The following is an 18,796-nucleotide window of genomic DNA, read 5'->3' as shown; positions in this document are numbered from 1 at the left end:
ACTTGAAAAATATAAGAAGTTAACTTTACTCTTTCAAGAAGAAAATCAACTGGCATAGTTTAGTGTTATCTATCTTCTTTCCGGCTTTCACCAAGTGCTAATGACAAGTACCATATAAGTCAGTTCCTTATTTGCACATGAGGTGTTAAGTTTTTATAAATTAAGATTTTTTAAAGCTTCATATCAAATGAGTTGTAGATCTACTTAAAGTATGACTTCTCCTTTCAAAGAAGGAAGGAAGGGTGACAAGGGAAGGTGATGGGATACCTCTAATGATGATGTGCTAGGCATACGACTCATTACATGAGAGGACTTCTTCCCTCCACTGAACTTTGGGATGTCATAAGAACCCTTTGTAGAACTCTTCTTGGAGTTTTGGAGAAAGAATGCTCTTTAACCCTTTTGAAGTCTTTTTTATTGCTCTAGATCAGGGGTGGGCAAACTTTTTGACTCGAGGGCCACAATGGGTTCTTAAACTGGACCAGAGGGCCGGAACAAAAGCATGTATGGAGTGTTTGTGTGAACTAATATAAATTCAAAGTAAAGGAGCGGAGGGGAGAGCAAGAGAACCCTCCGCTCTTTCGGCTCCGCGGGCCGGATAGAACAGCCGAACGGGCCGGATCCGGCCCGTGGGCCGTAGTTTGCCCACGGCTGCTCTAGATGCTCTACTCAATGTACTGTCCATATCTTTTGTATTTACTTCAAAGGTTTCTGGATCAGCAGTGTAAATAAGATTTTCAGCATCTGCTTTACAAATGGTGTTGGCTACATGTCAACATAGCATCTTGAGCCAGTTTTCTTTTGGAAGTTCTTCTGATGCCATCTGGAAACTGAGCAGCTCATTTGCTTGCTCTGTTGGTGGCCTCACAAGCAAGACAAAAGCATTATGGCAGTCTTTTGTCTCTCTTATGTCCAGCACTTTCTTAATTTGAGAAAGAGGCATTAGGTGAATATGCTTAAGAGAAGCTGGGGGTCAGGTCTGGCCATGAGGACTCCTAAAAGTGCCAATAACTTATCTCCAGGCAGTCATTGAAGAGAAAGAGGGTTACTTGTTTTCCTCGGTCACAGGGGTGCTCACCTAGAGAAATTGTTTTAACTCGTTGGATTAAGCTTCGGTGAGAAGATAAAAGATTGGCTGGGCATCCATCTACTTCATAAATAACATCAAAAATTTGCTTTTGAACTTCGGTTTTTCTTTTATCCTCATTAATATGCGTCATTACTTCCTTTAGTGATCCAAGCTTTTTCTAGAGTGCCTTTGTCAGGATTTTCTTCAGCTGTATGTTTAAGATCATTTAAAAGTAATGCAACACTAGTTAACCTCTGTACTGGTCAGATGAGAAGTTCAACAAGGCTTTGCCGTCCACATTCCAGTTTAGCTTGGTTGATCTTCAGAAAAGTATGAAATCTTGGTTTCTGTTTTCACATTTAATAATTGTTTCCTTGCTCATTTCAAAGAAGTTAACAAAGGGAGGGTAGGTTTTTTACCAAATCTTTTGAATATTTAAGAAAGATGTCACCAATGCTTTTGCTTTAATCCTAATTAACAATAAGGTCTTCAAGATCATCCTTTATCTTAGTGTGCACATCAAAAATATCTGGGATACTACCAAAAATAGTCTTAATCTCTTCTGGTGTGAGGATAGGCCCACCACGTTGTCCTTCTTCTTCCAAAGATACCTGAAATAACTGAATAATTGTGGCCAATATATTTACATAATTACTTTCAGTCTGATAGAGCTCTTTTGCAACTTGCCACCTGGCTGACTGCTTTGAAGGAACCGGAGTGGAATTTTTAGAAGACTTAGTACAATACTTAGGTGTTTGGGGAGGGAAAGGTGACAGGTCTGTCTCTCTTGAAAGCTGAGCAAGCGTCTCTTTTAAATGACGTCTTTTGCGATTGCTGTTTGGAGTACTTAGAGAAAGCAGTGACACTGATTTCTTGAGCTCAGGTGTATTAGCCTTTTCATATAAATACATAGTTTCTCCAGCTTGGGCATCCATTTGAATGCTTCCCCAAAACCACTCTTGCTTGACAACATAAAGTTTATTTGAAGGTTCAAATGGAAGTTGTTTTACTATATTCTCTTCAACTATAAGGTGAGTGCACCTTTCTTTTTTTTTTTGTTTTTATTTTTATTTTTTTAATTGTTTGAAGTATTACAAATAGTAGTACATATGTCTCCTTTTTTTTTCCCCCATTGACCTCCCCCCGGCCTCCCCTTCCCCCCAGGACATGCCTTTACCTACTCCCCCTCCCCCCCAGTGTCTTTTATCCATTGGTTATGCTTATATGCATGTGTACAAGTCCTTCGGTTGATCTCTTACAGCCCCCTCCCCCAACCTCCTTTGCCTTCCCGCTGTAGTTTGACAGTCTGTTCAATGCTTCTTTGTCTCTGTATCTATTTTTTCCCCCATTTCATTCCTTTAAAAAATCTTGCCTCTGCAGACTAGAAATAAATATATAATAACAAAAAATGTTTGAGTCACAATTTCAATGTCCAACAGTTCTGAGTCCCCGTTTCAATGTCAAACAGTTCCTTAAGTGTACATGTCAGCAATGATATCTGGATGGTGGGCACATGGTGGCAATGCAGGTCCGACGCTCTCTGGTTTGGTCCTAGGCAACCTGCTGCGACGCACAGCTGCTGACTGCTAGCGTGGCAAGGCGTCGTCAGCGTCCTCCATCTCTGGACTGTTTCTCCTCTTGTCTTCGTGGTTGGAGCAGACCTGTCAATTCCTCTCTGTTGTAGGAATCCACATGGTCTTGGAGTTGTTTTCTGAAAATATACAAACATATTCTCGACCAAAAGTTAATAAAGGAATCTTTTCTATATAATTGATTTGGGATCCTTTTTATTTTTGCCCAAATGATTTTCTTTTGTCTTATTTAGACACCACGTGTATTTTTCATGGGTGTCTTGCTTTATCGGGGGGATCTCTGCCCTTCCCAGCTGTAAACTGTCTCACCAGCTGCGCCTCCTTCGCCAATTCGGGCTGGATTCCACTCGTTTCAGCTGCTCCCTCTATTTGCTCTGGGACAAGGCTCAGGACACGTCCGTCTATTCTGCTGCCATTTTGTCTCCTCTTGTGAGTGCACCTTTCGTCTTCAACCTGTAAATAGCTACCTCCTTGCATTTCAGTCATTTCTTCCATATTGGTTTTCTCTTCATCTGAAAATCCCAGGAAACTTAAAATGCAATCTTGAAATGGAGGAACTTTAAATTCATTTCTAAAAGTCATCAGCTGATACGCAGAAATCCTGTTCATTCTGCCTTTCCCAAGCTTTATAAATCCATTCTGGCTTCATAATTGGAGTACCCAGGCTCACAGCAATCTTGAATTTTCCTCCTTGTGTACAATTTGCTACCAAATGTGTTACTTTGGAATTAAAGTCTTTTCGAATAACTCCACCCATGTGATGGATTAATGTCACCAATCTGACTAGTTCTTTCTTCCTGAATCCAGTAAAACATAGTACTAGATTCATCATGCTTGTACAGTAGAGTGGACGACATGAAAACGGCAAAGGCTTTCCTTTTTGTGCACAGTTTAATACTACTGGTGGTCCAATAACTTTACAGTCAGTCTTATATAACTTAGTAAAGACAGGATCCTGAAGTCCATGACTATAAATACATTTTCAAATTCTGGAGAATCCAAACTTGCATACTCTTCTACATGATTCCATCTTTACAAAGGGCACTTTAATTTCCATATTAACACACTTTTTATTAATTTTTCATCTGATTTTCCAGGGGAACTTTCTTTTATCTTTATAACTGGTACATCCATTATTTTAATAGTCTTTAAGGCTTTTATAAGTTCTTCTTGTTTCCCACCTTCTTGAACCAATACCACTCTTGTTTCAAACTGAGGCATTTCTTCTTCAACATACAAGGTAGGCCCATTAAGTAAGTTTTCCTTAGAAGTTTCAGTAACTTTAGAATAAAAAATGGAAGAGTCTGCCAAGCTTGTCCTCCCAGCAGATGTTAGTACACTATTGTCAGCCATTGTTTGTACTCTTCTATGTTCACACTCTCACAAAGCGCCCTGGAAATGCCACTTCTTCAAACTCTGGTTCCTCTCACCATTACCGCCATTCCTCCCTCTCTTTGTTTCTTGATTACTAGTAGTCTGGCTAAAGGTTCATCACATTTGTTTATCTTTTCAAAGAACCAGCTCTTGGAGTCATTGATCTTTTATATTTTATTTTAGTCTTTATGTCTTTTCTGCTCAAATCTTTATTATTTCCTTCCCTCTTCTTACTCTGGGCTTTTCTTTTTTATTGTTGTTCTCAGTATTCAGTTTAATCTCCACAAAAGACAATTACATATTTTTACAAATGGCAGGGCTTCCAAACCCTGTGCTCGTAAGTATTAACAGAGCCTGAAATCAGTGTTTCATTTCTTAGACTTGGAATAGAATCAGTTCTTTTCTTTACTGAGTACTTATCATAAATAGAAGTCTCTTCTTCCAAATAAAATATTTAAGCATCAAAACTCTTGTGTTTCTAAAACCATATGGAAGAATAAAACTCTATTTAGGATTCACCAAGAACCATTCCACAGTAGATTGTTAAGTGATAACACATTTTTCTTGGGACATTTTTGGCCTGTTGGAAGGCATTCCATTTCTTTTAAAATTTAGAAAGGATATACGTACGATGTCATTGCAACAACCTGGTTATTATTTAACAGGAAAGAAGGAAAGGAAGACTAGGTATAGGCATGCCATTTATACAGCTTTGCCAAAAGCTGCATTTAACTTTCTCCAAGCCTGCTCCCTGCTGATCAATGAGGGAAGGGACTGGACAATAAACGCATGCCCAGTAAAGGCCAGAGTGACGTGGGAAGGTGCCTATCCATCTGCCAGTCATACCTGGGAACAAATTAGTGTCCAGAATGGGCATGGCCACTGCAAGCACATGAAACCTGAATATTTAAAACTTCCAAACAAAGGAGTCTTGCCCTCTCTTGGCTCCAGGGTGCAAGGCTCCTATGACTTCTGTGGTATGAGGCTACACTCCCCTCAGACTCTGGGCTTTTCTTGTTCTGTTTCTAATTCTTTTAGTTCTAGTATTAGTTTATTATAGTCTTTTCTTGTTTCTTGAGGACTGCACTCCTCTAATGCTATGAACTTCTCTCTTAAGACTGCTTTTGCTTTGTTCCATAGATTTTATTTGTGTGTGTTCATTTTTGCTTGTTTCCAGGACGTTTCTTATTTCTTCCTTGATCTCTTTGCTAACTCATTCATTGTTTAATGACATGCTATTTAGCCTCCATATGTTTGGATATTTTTGGGTGCTTTCACTGTAGTTGATTTCTAATTTCATGCCATTGTGATCCAAGAAGATGCTTGTTATGATTTCAGTCCTCTTGAACAAAGACTTACTTTGTGTCCTAATATGTAGTCTATCTTTGAGAATGTCCCATGAGCACTTGAGAAGAATGTATATTCTGCAGTTTTGGGGTAGAATGTTCTGTAAATGGCAATTAAATCCATCTGATCTAGTGTGTTGTTTAAGGTCTCTGTGTCCTATTTGATTTTTTGTCTGGAAGATCTGTCTAGTGATGTCATTGGGGTGTTAAAGTCCTCTACTGTGACTGTATTGCTGTTAATCTACCCTTAAAGTCATCCAAGAGCTTTTTTATATATTTAGGTGCTCCTGTATTGGGTGCATATGTTTACCAGGGTTATATCCTCTTGTTGTTATCAATCCCTTTAGGATTATGTAGTTGCCTTCTTTGTCTCTTGAAGTCTGTTTTGTCAGCTTTTGCATTTTTTTTCTGTTCACATTTGCATAGAAATTTTTTCCCCATCCCTTCACTTTCATTCTCTGTGAGTCTTTTATTCTGAGGTGGATCGCTTGTAAACAGCATATGTATGGGTCATGTTTTCTTATCCATTCATCTACCCTTTGTCTTTTGATTGGAGCATTTAATCCATTTACATTTAAGATTATTATTATTCTTTTAAATATATTTTTATTGCTTTCAGAGAGGAAGGGAGAGGGAAAGAAAGATAGAAACATCAATGATGAGAGAGAATCATTGATTGGCTGCCTCCTGCACGCCCCCCACTGGGGATCGAGCTCACATCCAGGGCATATGCCCTTGACCGGAATCAAACCTGGGACCCTTCAGTCCACAGGCCAACATTCTATATCCACTGAGCCATATTGGCTAGGGCTAATTGATAGGTACTTATTTACTGACTTTTTTTTTTCTTTATATCTATGTTCCCTCTCTCAATTTCTTCTTCTTAAAGCACTCCCTTCAACATTTCCTGCAATGTTAGTTTGGTGGTAATGTACTCCTGTAGTCCCCATTTTTTGGTTTGTTTGAAGCTCTTATTTCCCCTTTAATTTTAAATGATAGCCTTATTGGATAGAGTAGTCTTGGGTTCAGGTCCTTGCTTTTCATTACTTTGAATACTCATGCCAATCTCTTCTGGCCTGAAGTATTTCTGTTGAGAAATCAGCTAGCATTCTAATGGATACTCCCTTGTAGATAACTTTCTGTCTCTCTCTTGTAGCCTTATTGTGTTGTGTACCTTGTTTTGTTGAAGAAATACTTTATAGATAATTCCGTGTACTTTATCTTGTATATAAATGTGTGGTCTCATTTGAAAGATATCTCTCTAAAACAAATCCCTTTCATTTTTACCAATTTTACATCTTATATTAAAATATAGAGTGGGTAGAGATTAAGCATATAAAATTTTATCATAGTGGCTAGTTGTCAAATTCCATTCATTCACAAAAGTACAATTTAGGCATTTATCAACTTTAGGTGTCTGTAATTTTCAATTTTGCATGAAATGTCATTCAAGAAAGTGATAATGAAAACTACTAATAGGAAACCAATGAAGAGCTTTAAGGAGAAAATAGATTATATCGGCTGTTAGATGGCAATAGGATTGAAGGGATAAAGAAGTGGATGCTAGAAAATAATTAGGAAACTCTTATGTAGTAAAATAAGATAGTGTAATTTGCAATTAGGTGAAATAAGATAGTAACTTGAATTACAATTGTGGCTATGGAATTAGAAGTGGTCTATTTAGAAAATATTCAGGAGGTAAAACAAATGAGACTTTGTAATGGATCCAGTATAAAGGTTGGATTGTCCAGGTTGACTCCCAGGTTTCTGACTTTTGCAACTGGTTTAATGTTGGTAGCATTTATTCAAAGTATATTGGAGGAGATATGGGTTTTAGCTTCCTTAATTTAATAAGTTTTTTTTTTTAGACAAGTTGATTTGAGGTATCAAAATGGATGCATCTGGAAAACATTGATATAAGGGACTCACCTTTTTAAAAATTTTCTATTATTTTTACAAATTGACATTAATATATTTATGCAAAACACATAAAGAGGAAAGTAAATATCACCTCAGTTACTATAATCTGTTAATATATTTTTAAAAATTCTTCAATATATTTTTCTCTTTAAAAAATATGGTTTATTGATTTATTTTTAGAGAGAGAAAGGGGGAGAGGGAGAGAGAACATTGATGTGAGAGAAACATTGATCAGCTGCTTCCCACATGCACCTTGACTGGGCATGTGCCCTGATTGCACGGGACAACGCTCAATGAGCCACACCAGCCAGGGCACTCTATTTCTCTTTCAATGTTAATTCATATAGAAATATTTTATATAAATGGGATCTTATTACATTTGCTCTTTTGTAATCTGTTTTTATCACCCCAAAATAGGCCATTATAATAATTATAGATGCCGTTATCATTTCTAATGTGTATATATGTACCATAAATTTATTTAACCATTTAAGGTTCAGAGTGTATGTTTGTCTAGATTGATCTCCTTAAAATACTAGATGTGCTAGCCCTAGCTGGGTTGGCTCAGTGGATAGAGCATTGGCTTGTGGACTGAAGGGTCCTGGGTTCGATTCCCAGTCAGGGCACACGCCCAGGTTGCAGGCTAGACCCCAGTTAGGGGGTGTGCAGGAGGCAGCCAATCAATGATTCTCTCTCATCATTGATGTATCCATCTCTCTCTCCTTCTCCCCTCCTCTCTGAAATAAATAAGAATATATTTTTAAAAATCCTAGATGTGCTAATAATGCTAAATCAATGCATTGTAGGCAATTTTATCATGCGAACATCATGGGATATACTTACAGAAACCTAGAGGTATAGACTACTACACATGTAGTCTAAGTGGTATAGGGTACTACTCCTAGACTGCAAACTTGTACAACATATTACTATACTGAATAATGTAGGCAATGGTAACACAATGGTAAGTATTTGTGTATATAAACATAGAAAAAGTATGGCATAAAACATTTAAAAATGGTACACCCATATAGGGCACTTGACATGAATGGAGCTTACAGGACTGGCAGTTGCTCTATGTGAGTCAGTGAGTGGTGAATGAGTGTGATGGCCTAGAACATACTGTGCACTGCAGTAGACTTTATAAACACTGTACACTTAGGCCACTCTAAATTTATAAACCAATTTTCTTCAATAATAAATTAAGCTTACTGTAACATTTTTACTTTTTATAAACTTTAAAATTTTTTTTTAACTTTTTGACTCTTTTCTGTTAACACTTAGCTTAAAACACAAACACACTGTATAGCTGCACAAAATATAGATCCTTATTCTATAAGCTTTTTCTCTATTTTTTATTTCTTTTTCTTTTTGCTTTTAAACTATTTTGTTTAAAACTAAGAAACACACAATAGCCTCAGCCTGCACAGGGTCAGGATCATCAATGCCACTGCCTCCCACCTCCACATCTTGTCCTGCTGAAGGCCTTCAGGGCAGTAGCACACATGGAGCTGTCTTCTCCTATGATGACAAGCCTCCTCCTGGCACATCTCCTCAATGTCCTGCCTGGGGCTCATCTTGAGGAGGTGTTACTCTTTTCAGAAATATGTCTAGGGTGGTTTGCTTCTTTTTTTTCAGCATAGATTTTCTTGTAAGCAGATAATACACCATTAACATTCCTCTATATTAATAAAAATCCTTCACTGAGTTTTCCTGGAGGTTCTTATTTTTCTTCAGCAGTTTCCCTTTCTCTTGCCCTTCTGCTGTGTATTTCTGTTCCAGTTCCAACAACTCATTTTCAGTCAGTTCTTCAGGAACCCCCTCTCCAAACTCCTCAAGGTCATCCTCATCCACATCAGGTTCAAGTTGTTTGCCATCTCAGTCACAGCAATCAATCTTTGCGCTAAAACCTCATGGCTATGAAGTCACTAGGTGATAGGGATTGTGTAGCTCTGTTGATGATAATCTCATGGGACCATCATTGTATATGAGATCTGTCATTGACTGAAACATCTTTATGTGGCACATGACTATATTTAAAATTTCAAATACATATCTCCATATTGTATTGCATGTCATTTTAAAGTAATTTTTGTTAGAGAACGCTTTTTTTTTTCTTTTGGAAAAATAATTTTTGGAAATTGGTTTTAGATATCTAAAAAATTCTGTTCTTTTATATTTTCCATAATTTTAGCTTTTGCCTGTGATGACAGAGCAACTACAGTGGATGCCATTTGTGAATGCCAAACTTCATGAGCCTTTTGTAAAATTTATATATTGGTCTCTACGGCAACTAGAAGCTGGAACACTGGTAATTTATTAATAGGAACCTATTTTCAATTACTACTCTGTTTGGTATTATTTTTCTTGATTTCGTTCTTTCACTTTTTTTTTGCATGTATTTTGTTTATATTTCGGGACTTCTCCTTGCTTCCCTTGCCTCATTTACTTACTTTCTCTTCTTTCTCCTTTCATATGTCTTATTTCTCAATGCCATAGAAGTGGCTCAGTATGTAATGTTTTGTTTTGAGTTTCAGAATTGTATAAATAAGGAGTTAAAATCAACTGTCATTCCCTCATTATTTAATTTATAATTTTTTATATTCTACTGAAGCTAATAGAAGTTAATGATTTCTTGTGCTTATGCTAGTAAATACACTAGCTAAATGGGATGATAAATATTAGGATAACCTAATCAAAGAAGAAATTTTTTGCAGCATCTTATAAAAATGAATGGTATGTTACCTACTCATGTAAGGGTCATTTAGTTCAAATTATGACATGTATATATAATCATTAGTGCAAACTGTAGTAGGTTTGTAAATTTCTCCCCCGCCTAGTTACTATAAATAAATGTTGTTATAGCTTTCATTTAGTTAAAAAAGGAGAACAAATTTGTGCTCAGGTAGTTTAATCTTGGTTTTGTGGAATTGAAGAAGCACACAGCTAACCCACTCAGTGCAGTATTGAGGATTAAGTAGCATTAACCATCAGTGATTGAGTTGCATGATAATTAAATAATGTGATGGTTAAGGTTAAGGAAACATATTTTTTTCTGAGGTTGTATCCTAGATATTTTGCCGCCATGCTGCACATGAGTAAGTACATGAGTGTTTATGCTAGTGTGTACACACACACACACACACACACACACACACACAATATATATATATAACTTTTAATTTATTGGTCTTAATTATGTCTTACCAAACAAAGATATATAAATGACCAGATCTGTACCAGGTGTACTGGTTAATAATGGCTAATTTTGTATTCAAAGAAAACACGATAATTTCAAGAGAAACATCAAAAATGGTTTATTCAAAGTAATGTCCATCGCTAGCTACACATTTCCCCCATCTTTCAGATAATTTGTGGATACTGTCCCAATAGAACTTTCCTTGTTTTGAAGCAAACCATTCAGAGACCCAATTTTCCACTACTTCATACGTTTTGAAGTGCTGCTAAGAAAGTATGTGTGCCATCAATCGGAACAAGTGCAAAAAAAAAAAAATCCTATGTAATAAAGAGGGCATATGTTAATTGACCCTCACACAGTTGCAAAGATGGCAGCGCCCACAGCCAATGAGGGAATATGCTAATTGACTGCCATGCCCTCAAAGATGGCAGCGCCCAGTCCTCTCAGCCCTGCCAGGGTGGCAGGTGCACGGCTGCTCCGCCCGCCTGCCTCTGGAGTCCCCCAGTCCCTTAGCCCCCAGCCGCCCAGGGCCAGCCCGAGGCACAGGCAAGCCTCGGATGGCGGCTGCCCAGCTGCCCAGGGCCGCCTGAGGCTCAGGTAACCAGGGCCGGCCGAGGCTTGCGCTGCCGGCAGTGGCAGCAGCAGAGGTGTGATGGGGCATTGCCTTCCCCTGATCGCCGGGTTGCCTCCCGCCCCTGATGGCTCCCGGATTGTGAGAGGGGGCAGGCCGGGCTGAGGGACCCCCCCCCCCCCGCTTTAGTGCATGAATTTTCATGCACCAGTCTCTAGTCTTTTTATATTAACCATCATTTAATTGGGTTATTTATTTTTTTGGTGTTAAGTTATAAATTAATCCCTTAGCAGCTGTATCATCTCTTTACCTTTAGTCTGTGTGTGTCTTAGGTTCTGAGGGGGACCTTTTATTTATTTACTAGAGGCCCGGTGCATGAAAATTCATGCACTGGAGCTGGGGGTCCCTCAGCCTGGCCTGCCCCCCTCACAGTCAGGGAGCCTCAGGGGCGGGAGATGACCCGGTGATCAGGGGAAGGCGATGCCCCATCACACCTCTACTGCTGCCACTGCCGGCAGCGCAAGCCTCGGCCAGCCCTGGTTACCTGAGCCTCAGGCGGCCCTGGGCGGCTGGGCAGCTGCCATCCGAGGCTTGCCTGTGCCTCGGGCTGGCCCTGGGCGGCTGGGGGCTAAGGGACTGGGGGACTCCAGAGGCAGGCGGGCGGAGCAGCCACGCCCCTGCCACCCCGGCAGGGCTGAGGGGACTGGGCGCTGCCATCTTTGAGGGCATGGCAGTCAATTAGCATATTCCCTACTTATTGGCTGTGGGCGCCGTCATCTTTGAGGGAGGGGCAGTCAATTAGCATATTCCCTCCTTATTGGCTGTGGGCGCTTCCATCTTTGCAACTGCATGAGGGTCAATTAACATATTCCCTCTTATTAGATAGGATTTTTTTTTTTTTTTTTTTGCATTTCAAGCTCTTTATTGAAATGTATATCCCTTGGTACTAAAACATAATGGTAGTTGGTCAGGTTATCTCTGCAAACTCAGAATTAACATGGATGTAATTAAAATATTGAAAAGTATCAGTCTTTTGGGAAAACTTAAAAGTTATCTACAAAACATATTGTTTACAAAAGTTTGAGATATACTGTGGTTCTTTGGTTTATATTCCAGTGCATATTTATCCATAACATGATGTCAACATTGGGCACAATCATGTTGGATGGACTCAGGCTACACATTGCACTGAGTGGTTTATAACACTTTTAACACTGTAGATCTCCTTATATTCACTGACTTACTAGCAAGTCCTCAACAATACCTCAGCAACCTCATGATTATAAAGATGGGTATTTACTTAAGACCTTCTGTTGGCACAGTAGGGAAAATTAGTGGAAATATATTCCCTTCATTTTAAACAGAATTGTAAATTAGAAGCAATGGCAGTTTTATAAAAACAGTCCTTAGTTAAAACTTCTGGAGTGTTAAATCAGCAAGTTTTCAGAGTGATGTTAATTTGAACCACTAGTACAATAAAACAAATTTTCTCGATGTGACTATATTGAAGCAGATTTTGCATAAAAACTTTTTTTTCCTGGACACAAACATCACCTGTCTTATAGGAAAAATGTTAAAGGTAATACTCCAGGATTAACAGGTATGTAGTTTTGCTTCATATAAAATGTGAATGTAATTCCCATGTAGCAGTGAAGTCCACATCTCTGGATAATCTATTACTTCCATTATGGGTGCTAAGAAACCATATTCACTGCCTAAAATAGTGACCCTTATAATGTCTTAAAAGTGCATTTGTGAAATATTGGTTTTGATGTAAACCTCATAATTTAAAATTTTAATTAAGTAGGTTACCATTTTTAATACCTCCTAAATATACTGACCCAATATAGAAAGTTGGATCAATGTTAGAAATGAAGATTCACAGTTTACCTTCCCAGACTTTTCATTAACATTTCATATTATGGACTTAGCTTTGTTTGTATGTCCTAACTGAATTCACATTTAAGCATAATTCCACTATAGCATAATGTTAATTAGGCAGTTTTCCCAAATTTGAGAACATCAATGCTAATCCAGTTATGATGGTTTGAGGATTCACAGCTTAAATCCACTATAACATCATGGAATCCATCCTTCAGGATTGTGGTGAAAGGCTTCAGAGAAGTTTTTATTGCTGTAATAATCCAATTAAGGAACCATTTCAGGAATTGTTGGCATGTGGGTTATTCTGTAGTAACTACTAGTATGTTCAATTGCCGTGCAGTTCGCCCAGAAACAATCCATTTCAACTTCTGAACATTTGGTTTGGAGCACTTGTTTGATCAATATTCAGTTAAACACTTGGATACGAGCTCTTGCCAGAAGGTCAAATCTCTGCCATTTATCTTGGAATGTTTCTGAAGACATTCTACGACTTCTGTTAACTCTACACACTTCTGTGCTTGGATCTCCAATGCAATGATATACAATGCCAACACAGAAGGCCTTGCTTTAGAAATTAGGATCCTGCAGTGGCATGCCTTAAGTTGAGCTTCTAATCTTTCAAAATTAAGGCTATTCCTCCTTTCAAATGGCAAGTTCTCTTGAATGAGTGAATAATAGAGTTGCAGAAATTGAAAGGCAGTAGTAGCTTTGATTTTCCAACACACTTTCTCCAATACCATCTTCTCCATTCTCATCAGGTCTGAAACTGTGAACCTATACTGGCTTATTCGGATCAAGTCACTTGCCAATGGAACATTCCTTTCCTCTTCTATTGATTTTATAGCCAGGTAGAAGCAGCTTAGTCCAACACACCCAAAGTGCTTGGGCTGTACCTTCATTTTGGACAGGAATCTGTCCAGTAAATTCACAGCTAGAGAAAATGTCTCTGTGTCGAAGCCGAAGAACTGAGTTAGATTAAGAAGATCCTTCACTTCCAAGTCTCTTAGTCTTACAGTCATCCTGAGGCCTTTATCGTAAGCAGATTCAATGAGTCTCAAGCCACAGACCTTTGGCTGGCATTTCAGCTCCTGTTCCAACAGGGCATTCAGCTGATGTAGCAGTTTCTGAGAGTCAGTCGTTGTGAGGACTTCTATCATCTTGATCGCGAATGCGGCTCCTTCGCTTAATCTCCCTCCCTAGGCCTACTCGCACCTCCGCCAACGATATCAGATCCGAGAAGTCCTAGAGGCGAGAGGACTTCTGGGCAAGAGGGGGCAGGCCCGGGAGGGGGAGCTGTCCTGAGTGGAGGTCTCCCTGGTGCCACCTAGACAACACTGCCCTCCTCAGGGTCAGCTCGTAGCCGAAGGCCTGAGGGGGACCTTTTATAGACAGCATATATATGGGTCTTGTTTTCTGATTCATAGATTATGTTTTGGATAACAGTACTTTATCAGATGTGTCTTTTCCAAATATTTTCTCTTTCCAATCAATGCCTTACCTTCTCATTCTCCTAATATTATCTCTCATAGAGTAGAAGGTTTTAAAAATTTTTAAATATATTTTTATTGATTTCAGATAGGAAGAGAGAGGGAGAGAGATATATAGAAACATCAATGATGAGAGGGAATCACTTATCAGCTGCCTCCTGCACACCCCCTACTGGGGACTGAGCCAGTAACCCGAGCATGTGCCTTTGACTGGAATCGATCCTGGGACCCCTCAGTGCGCAGGCCGACACTCCATCCACTGAGCCAAACCAGCAAGGGCTAGAAGGTTTTAATTTTGATGAATTCCAGCTTATCACAGATCATGCCTTTGACATATCAAAAAGTGATCAGTGCCTGGCTGGTGTGGCTCAGTGGTTGAGCATCGACCTATGAACCACAAGGTCACAGCTAAATTCCCAGTCAGGGTACGTGCCTGGGTTGCAAGCTCTATCCCCAATAGGAGCGTGCAGGAGGCAGCTGATGGATGTTTCTCTCTCATCAATGTTTCTATCTTTCTCTCCCCTTCCTCTCTCTCTCAATAAAAACATGAAATAAAATAAAAAGTGATCACTGTACCTAAAGTATTGTTATGTATTTCTGGAGAATTGATCCTCTTATCATTATGTAATGCCCCTATTTTCCCTGGTAACTTTACTTGCTCTGAAATCTGTATTGTCTGAAATTAAGATAACCATTTCTGCTTTCTTTTGATTAATGTTAGCATGGTATATCTTTCTATACATTTATTTTCAATCTGTTTGTGCCTTTGTATTTAAAGTAAGTTTCTTGTAGACAATGTATAGTTTGGTCTTGTATTTTAATTCACTTTTATAGTCTTTTAATTGGTATATTTTGACTTTTGTTATTTAAAGTGATTATTGATATTATCTATCATAGTTGTTACTATCTTTTATTCATTGACATTTTTCTTTGTCCTGTTTTTTTCCTTCCACTCTTTTCTGCCTTTTACAGTTTTAATTGGACATTTCATGTGATTGTACTTTACTCTGTTGTCAACATGTCAACTGTGCTTCTTTTTATTTTATTTTTACTTTTTTAGTGGTTATCTAGAGTTTCCAATATAAATTTATAACTAAACTGAGTCCACTTCACATATTACAATATACAGCTTTATATATAGTGTGAGTACTTTATAATAACAAAATATTTGTAATTCCTTCCTCCTGTCCTGATTCCATTATATTATTTATTATGTCATTTATTTTACTTATCTATAAGCGTGTGTGTGTGTGTGTGTGTGTGTGTGTGTGTGTACGTACGTGTACACATGCATAACTGAATACTTTGTTGCTGTTGTTATTTCATGTTATATTTCACTAGAGGCCCGGTGCATGAATTTGTGCACGGGTGGGGTCCCTCAGCCTGGAGGGTGATCTGGGCCAATCAAGGGGGCCGGCCGGCTGAGGGGAGGGAACGGGGGAGGTTGGCCGGCCAGGGGGAGGGACTGCAGGAGGTTGGCTGGCTGGCTACCCCCTTTGTGGCCGATAGGGGGTGGCGGCTGGCTGGGGGAAGAACTGTGGGAGGTTGGCCAGCCAGGGGTGGTTGGCTGTGGGAGCATACTGATCACCAGGGGGCAGCTCCTGCATTGAGCATCTGCCCCTGGTGGTCAGTGCACATCATAGTGACCGCACTGACCACCAGGGGCAGACTGGTTGTTCAGGCTTTTATATAGAGAGATTTTTATTAAAAATTTGTTGATTTAAAAACTTTTTTTTTTTTTTTGAGAGAGAGAGAGAGAAAGGGAGGAAGAAAAGAGAGACAAACATCGATGTGAGAAACATCGATCGGTTGTCTCCTGCACATGCCCCAACTGAGAATGTAACCCAAAACCTGGGTATGTGCCCTGACTAGGAATTTAACCTTCCACCTTTTGATGTATAGAATGATGCTTCAACCAAGTAAGCCACACCAGCCAAGGCATTGCTGTTGTTGTTTGTTAATCCTTACCCGAGCATATTTTTCCCATTGTTATTAAGAGAGTGCAAGGCAGGGAGGGAGGGAAAGAGAGAGAGGGTGAGAGGGAGAGAGAAAGAGAGAAAGATCAATGTGAGAAACACATCTATTGGTTGCCTCCCGCATGTGCCCCTATCAGGGCTATGGATCAAACCTGCAACCCTGGTATGTGGTCTTGATCGGGAATCGAGCCCACAACCATGCAGTGTATGGGCTGACATTCTATCCAGTGAACCACACTGGCCAGGGTCTTCCTAGGATTTTTTTCTTATTTTTTAAATTTATTTTTATTGATTTCAGAAAGGAAGGGAGAAAGAGATATATATAGAAACATCAATGATGAGAGTGAATCATTGATTGCATGCCCCACACTGGGGAGCAAGCCCCTAATCCAGGCATATGCTCTGACTGGGAATCAAACCGTGACCTCCTGGTTTATAGGTCAATGCTCTAACATAGAGCCATGCCAGGCAGGCTAGGATTTTTTTCTTTATCTTTTATTTTTTGTAGTTTGAATATGATATGCCTTGGTGTAGGTGTTTTGTTGTTGTCGTTTTTAAAATTCTACTTGGCATTCTCTGAGCTTCCTGGTTCTGTGGTTTTATTTCTAATATTAATTTGGTAGAAATTCTCAGTCATTATTGCTTCAAATATTTCTTCTATTTTTCTCTTTTCCTTCTGGCATTCCCATAATATGTTAACTATACCTTTTGTAATTGTCCCATACTTTCTGGATTTTCATTTTTTTTTCAGTCTAATTTTTTCTGTTTGCTTTTCAGTTTTTGAAGTTTCTATTGAGAAATGTTCAAGCTAGGCATTCTTTTAAAAATTTTTTTTCAATTGACATCAGAGAAAGAGGAAAGGAGAGAGAGAGAGAAAAATATTGATATGTGAGAGAAACATCAATCAGTTGCCTCCCATACATGCCCCAACTGGGGATCGAACCTGAAACCTATGTATGTAGCCTGAATGGGAATCCAACCTGCAACCTTTTAGTGTCCGGGATGACACTCCAACCCACTGAGCCACCCAGTCCGGTAGCCTTCATATGCATTCTTTATTTACGCTGTTTTTGATCTTGCTTTTTAGAGATAGTGGAAAGGAGGGAGTGAGGGGGATAGAGTCAAAGGAGAGAGAGAGAAACATCAATGTGAGAGAGACATTTATTGGTTACCTCCTGCATGCACCCTGACCATGGCTGGGGATCAAACCTGCAACCCAAATACGCCCTTGACCTTGAATTGAACCCATGACTTCAGCACATGGGCTAATGCTCTATCCACTGATCCACCCTGGCCAGGGCACTGGTATTTCTTAAATTCTTTTTTAGGATTTCCATCTGCTCTTGTATGTCGCCTACTTTTTCCTTAATGCTCTTTTCATATTGGTCATGGTTATTTTACTTTTTATTTTTAAAAAAATCTTTATTGTTGAATATTACAGATGTCACCATTTCCACTCCCTCTTTTCCCCCCTCTACTCAGTTCCCTCCCCACCCCAGGCCTTCACCACCGTATTGTCTATGTCCATAGGTAATGCATATATGCATATAAGTTCTTGGTTAATCTCTTCCTGCCACCATCTTCCCTCTGAAATTCATCAGTCTGTTCCATGTTTCAATGCCTCTGGTTCTATTTGATTCATCAGTTTATTTGATTCCTTGCTCGTTTATTTTGATTTTTAGATTCAATTGATAGATATGTATTTGTTGCCATTTTATTGTTCATATATTTCCTTCTTCCTCTTCCTTCCCCCTCCTCCTCCTTTCCCTCTTCCTCCTCTTCCTCTTCCTCCTCTTGCTCCTCCTCCTCTTCTTCCTCTTCCTCCTCTTCCTCTTTCTATTCTCCCTCTTCCTCTTCTTCCTCCTTTTCCTCCTCTTCCTCTTCTTTCTCTGCTTCCTCTTCCTCTTCTTTCTCTTCTTCCTCTTCCTCTTATTCGTCTGCTTCCTCTTTCCTCCTCTTCCTCTTCTTCTTCCTCTTTCTCCTCTTCCTCTTCTTCCTCCTCTTCCTCCTCTTTCTCTTCCTCTTCTTCCTCTTCTCTTCTTCATCTTCCTCCTCTTCTTCCTCTTCCTCTTCTTCTCTCCTTCTCCTCCTTGTGATCCTCCTCCTCCTCCCTCCCCCCTTCAACATTCCATGTAATACTGGTTTTGTGGTGATGAACTCCTTCAGCTTTTTCTTGTCTGTGAAGCTCTTTATCTGACTGACCTTCAATTCTAAATGATAGCTTTGCTGGGTAGAGTAATCTTGGTTGTAGGTTCTTGTGATACATCACTTTGAATATTTCTTGCCACTCCCTCCTGGCCTGCAATGTTTCTGGTGAGAAATCAGCTGACAGTCATATGGGAACTCCCTTGTGGGTAACTAACTGCTTTTCTCCTCCT

The 18,796-nt window shown here is 39.3% G+C and overlaps 2 protein-coding genes and 1 pseudogene across 8 annotated transcripts in view; 1 reads left to right on the top strand and 2 right to left on the bottom strand.

Annotated features, from left to right (window-relative positions):
- CCDC138 (coiled-coil domain containing 138) overlaps window positions 1–18,796 on the top strand; it is a gene marked incomplete at its 3' end in the record, with an annotated part of 288,926 nt that overhangs the window by 122,509 nt on the left and 147,621 nt on the right. For 5 of the 6 annotated variants that reach the window (XM_080657466.1, XM_080657465.1, XM_080657464.1 and 2 more), the window contains exon 11: window positions 9,496–9,612. The exons of the other annotated variant lie outside the window; for it this stretch is intronic. In XM_080657466.1, coding sequence (XP_080513592.1) covers window positions 9,496–9,612 — 117 coding nt within the window. The remainder of the gene's footprint in view (window positions 1–9,495; window positions 9,613–18,796) is intronic. 6 annotated transcript variants of the gene reach the window in all.
- On the bottom strand, window positions 179–4,017 carry LOC308241438 (protein ECT2-like; annotated as a pseudogene). Its single transcript has 3 exons — window positions 3,101–4,017; window positions 650–2,110; window positions 179–416 (listed from the first exon to the last, which is right to left on the bottom strand). The product of its transcript is annotated as a protein ECT2-like (transcript).
- Window positions 13,296–14,112, bottom strand: LOC308240936 (cyclin-G1-like; the record flags this gene model as incomplete). The annotated part of the gene is made up of 1 exon (XM_080654417.1): window positions 13,296–14,112. One exon carries the CDS (start codon window positions 14,110–14,112, stop codon window positions 13,354–13,356), a length of 759 nt encoding a protein of 252 aa, XP_080510543.1. The 3' UTR covers window positions 13,296–13,353.

This window comes from Plecotus auritus (genome assembly GCF_963455305.1).
Source record: "Plecotus auritus genome assembly, chromosome: 2".
NCBI lineage: Eukaryota > Metazoa > Chordata > Mammalia > Chiroptera > Vespertilionidae > Plecotus > Plecotus auritus.
Note: the sequence above shows the minus strand (reverse complement) of the source record. Positions and strands in the feature narration are given on the sequence as shown.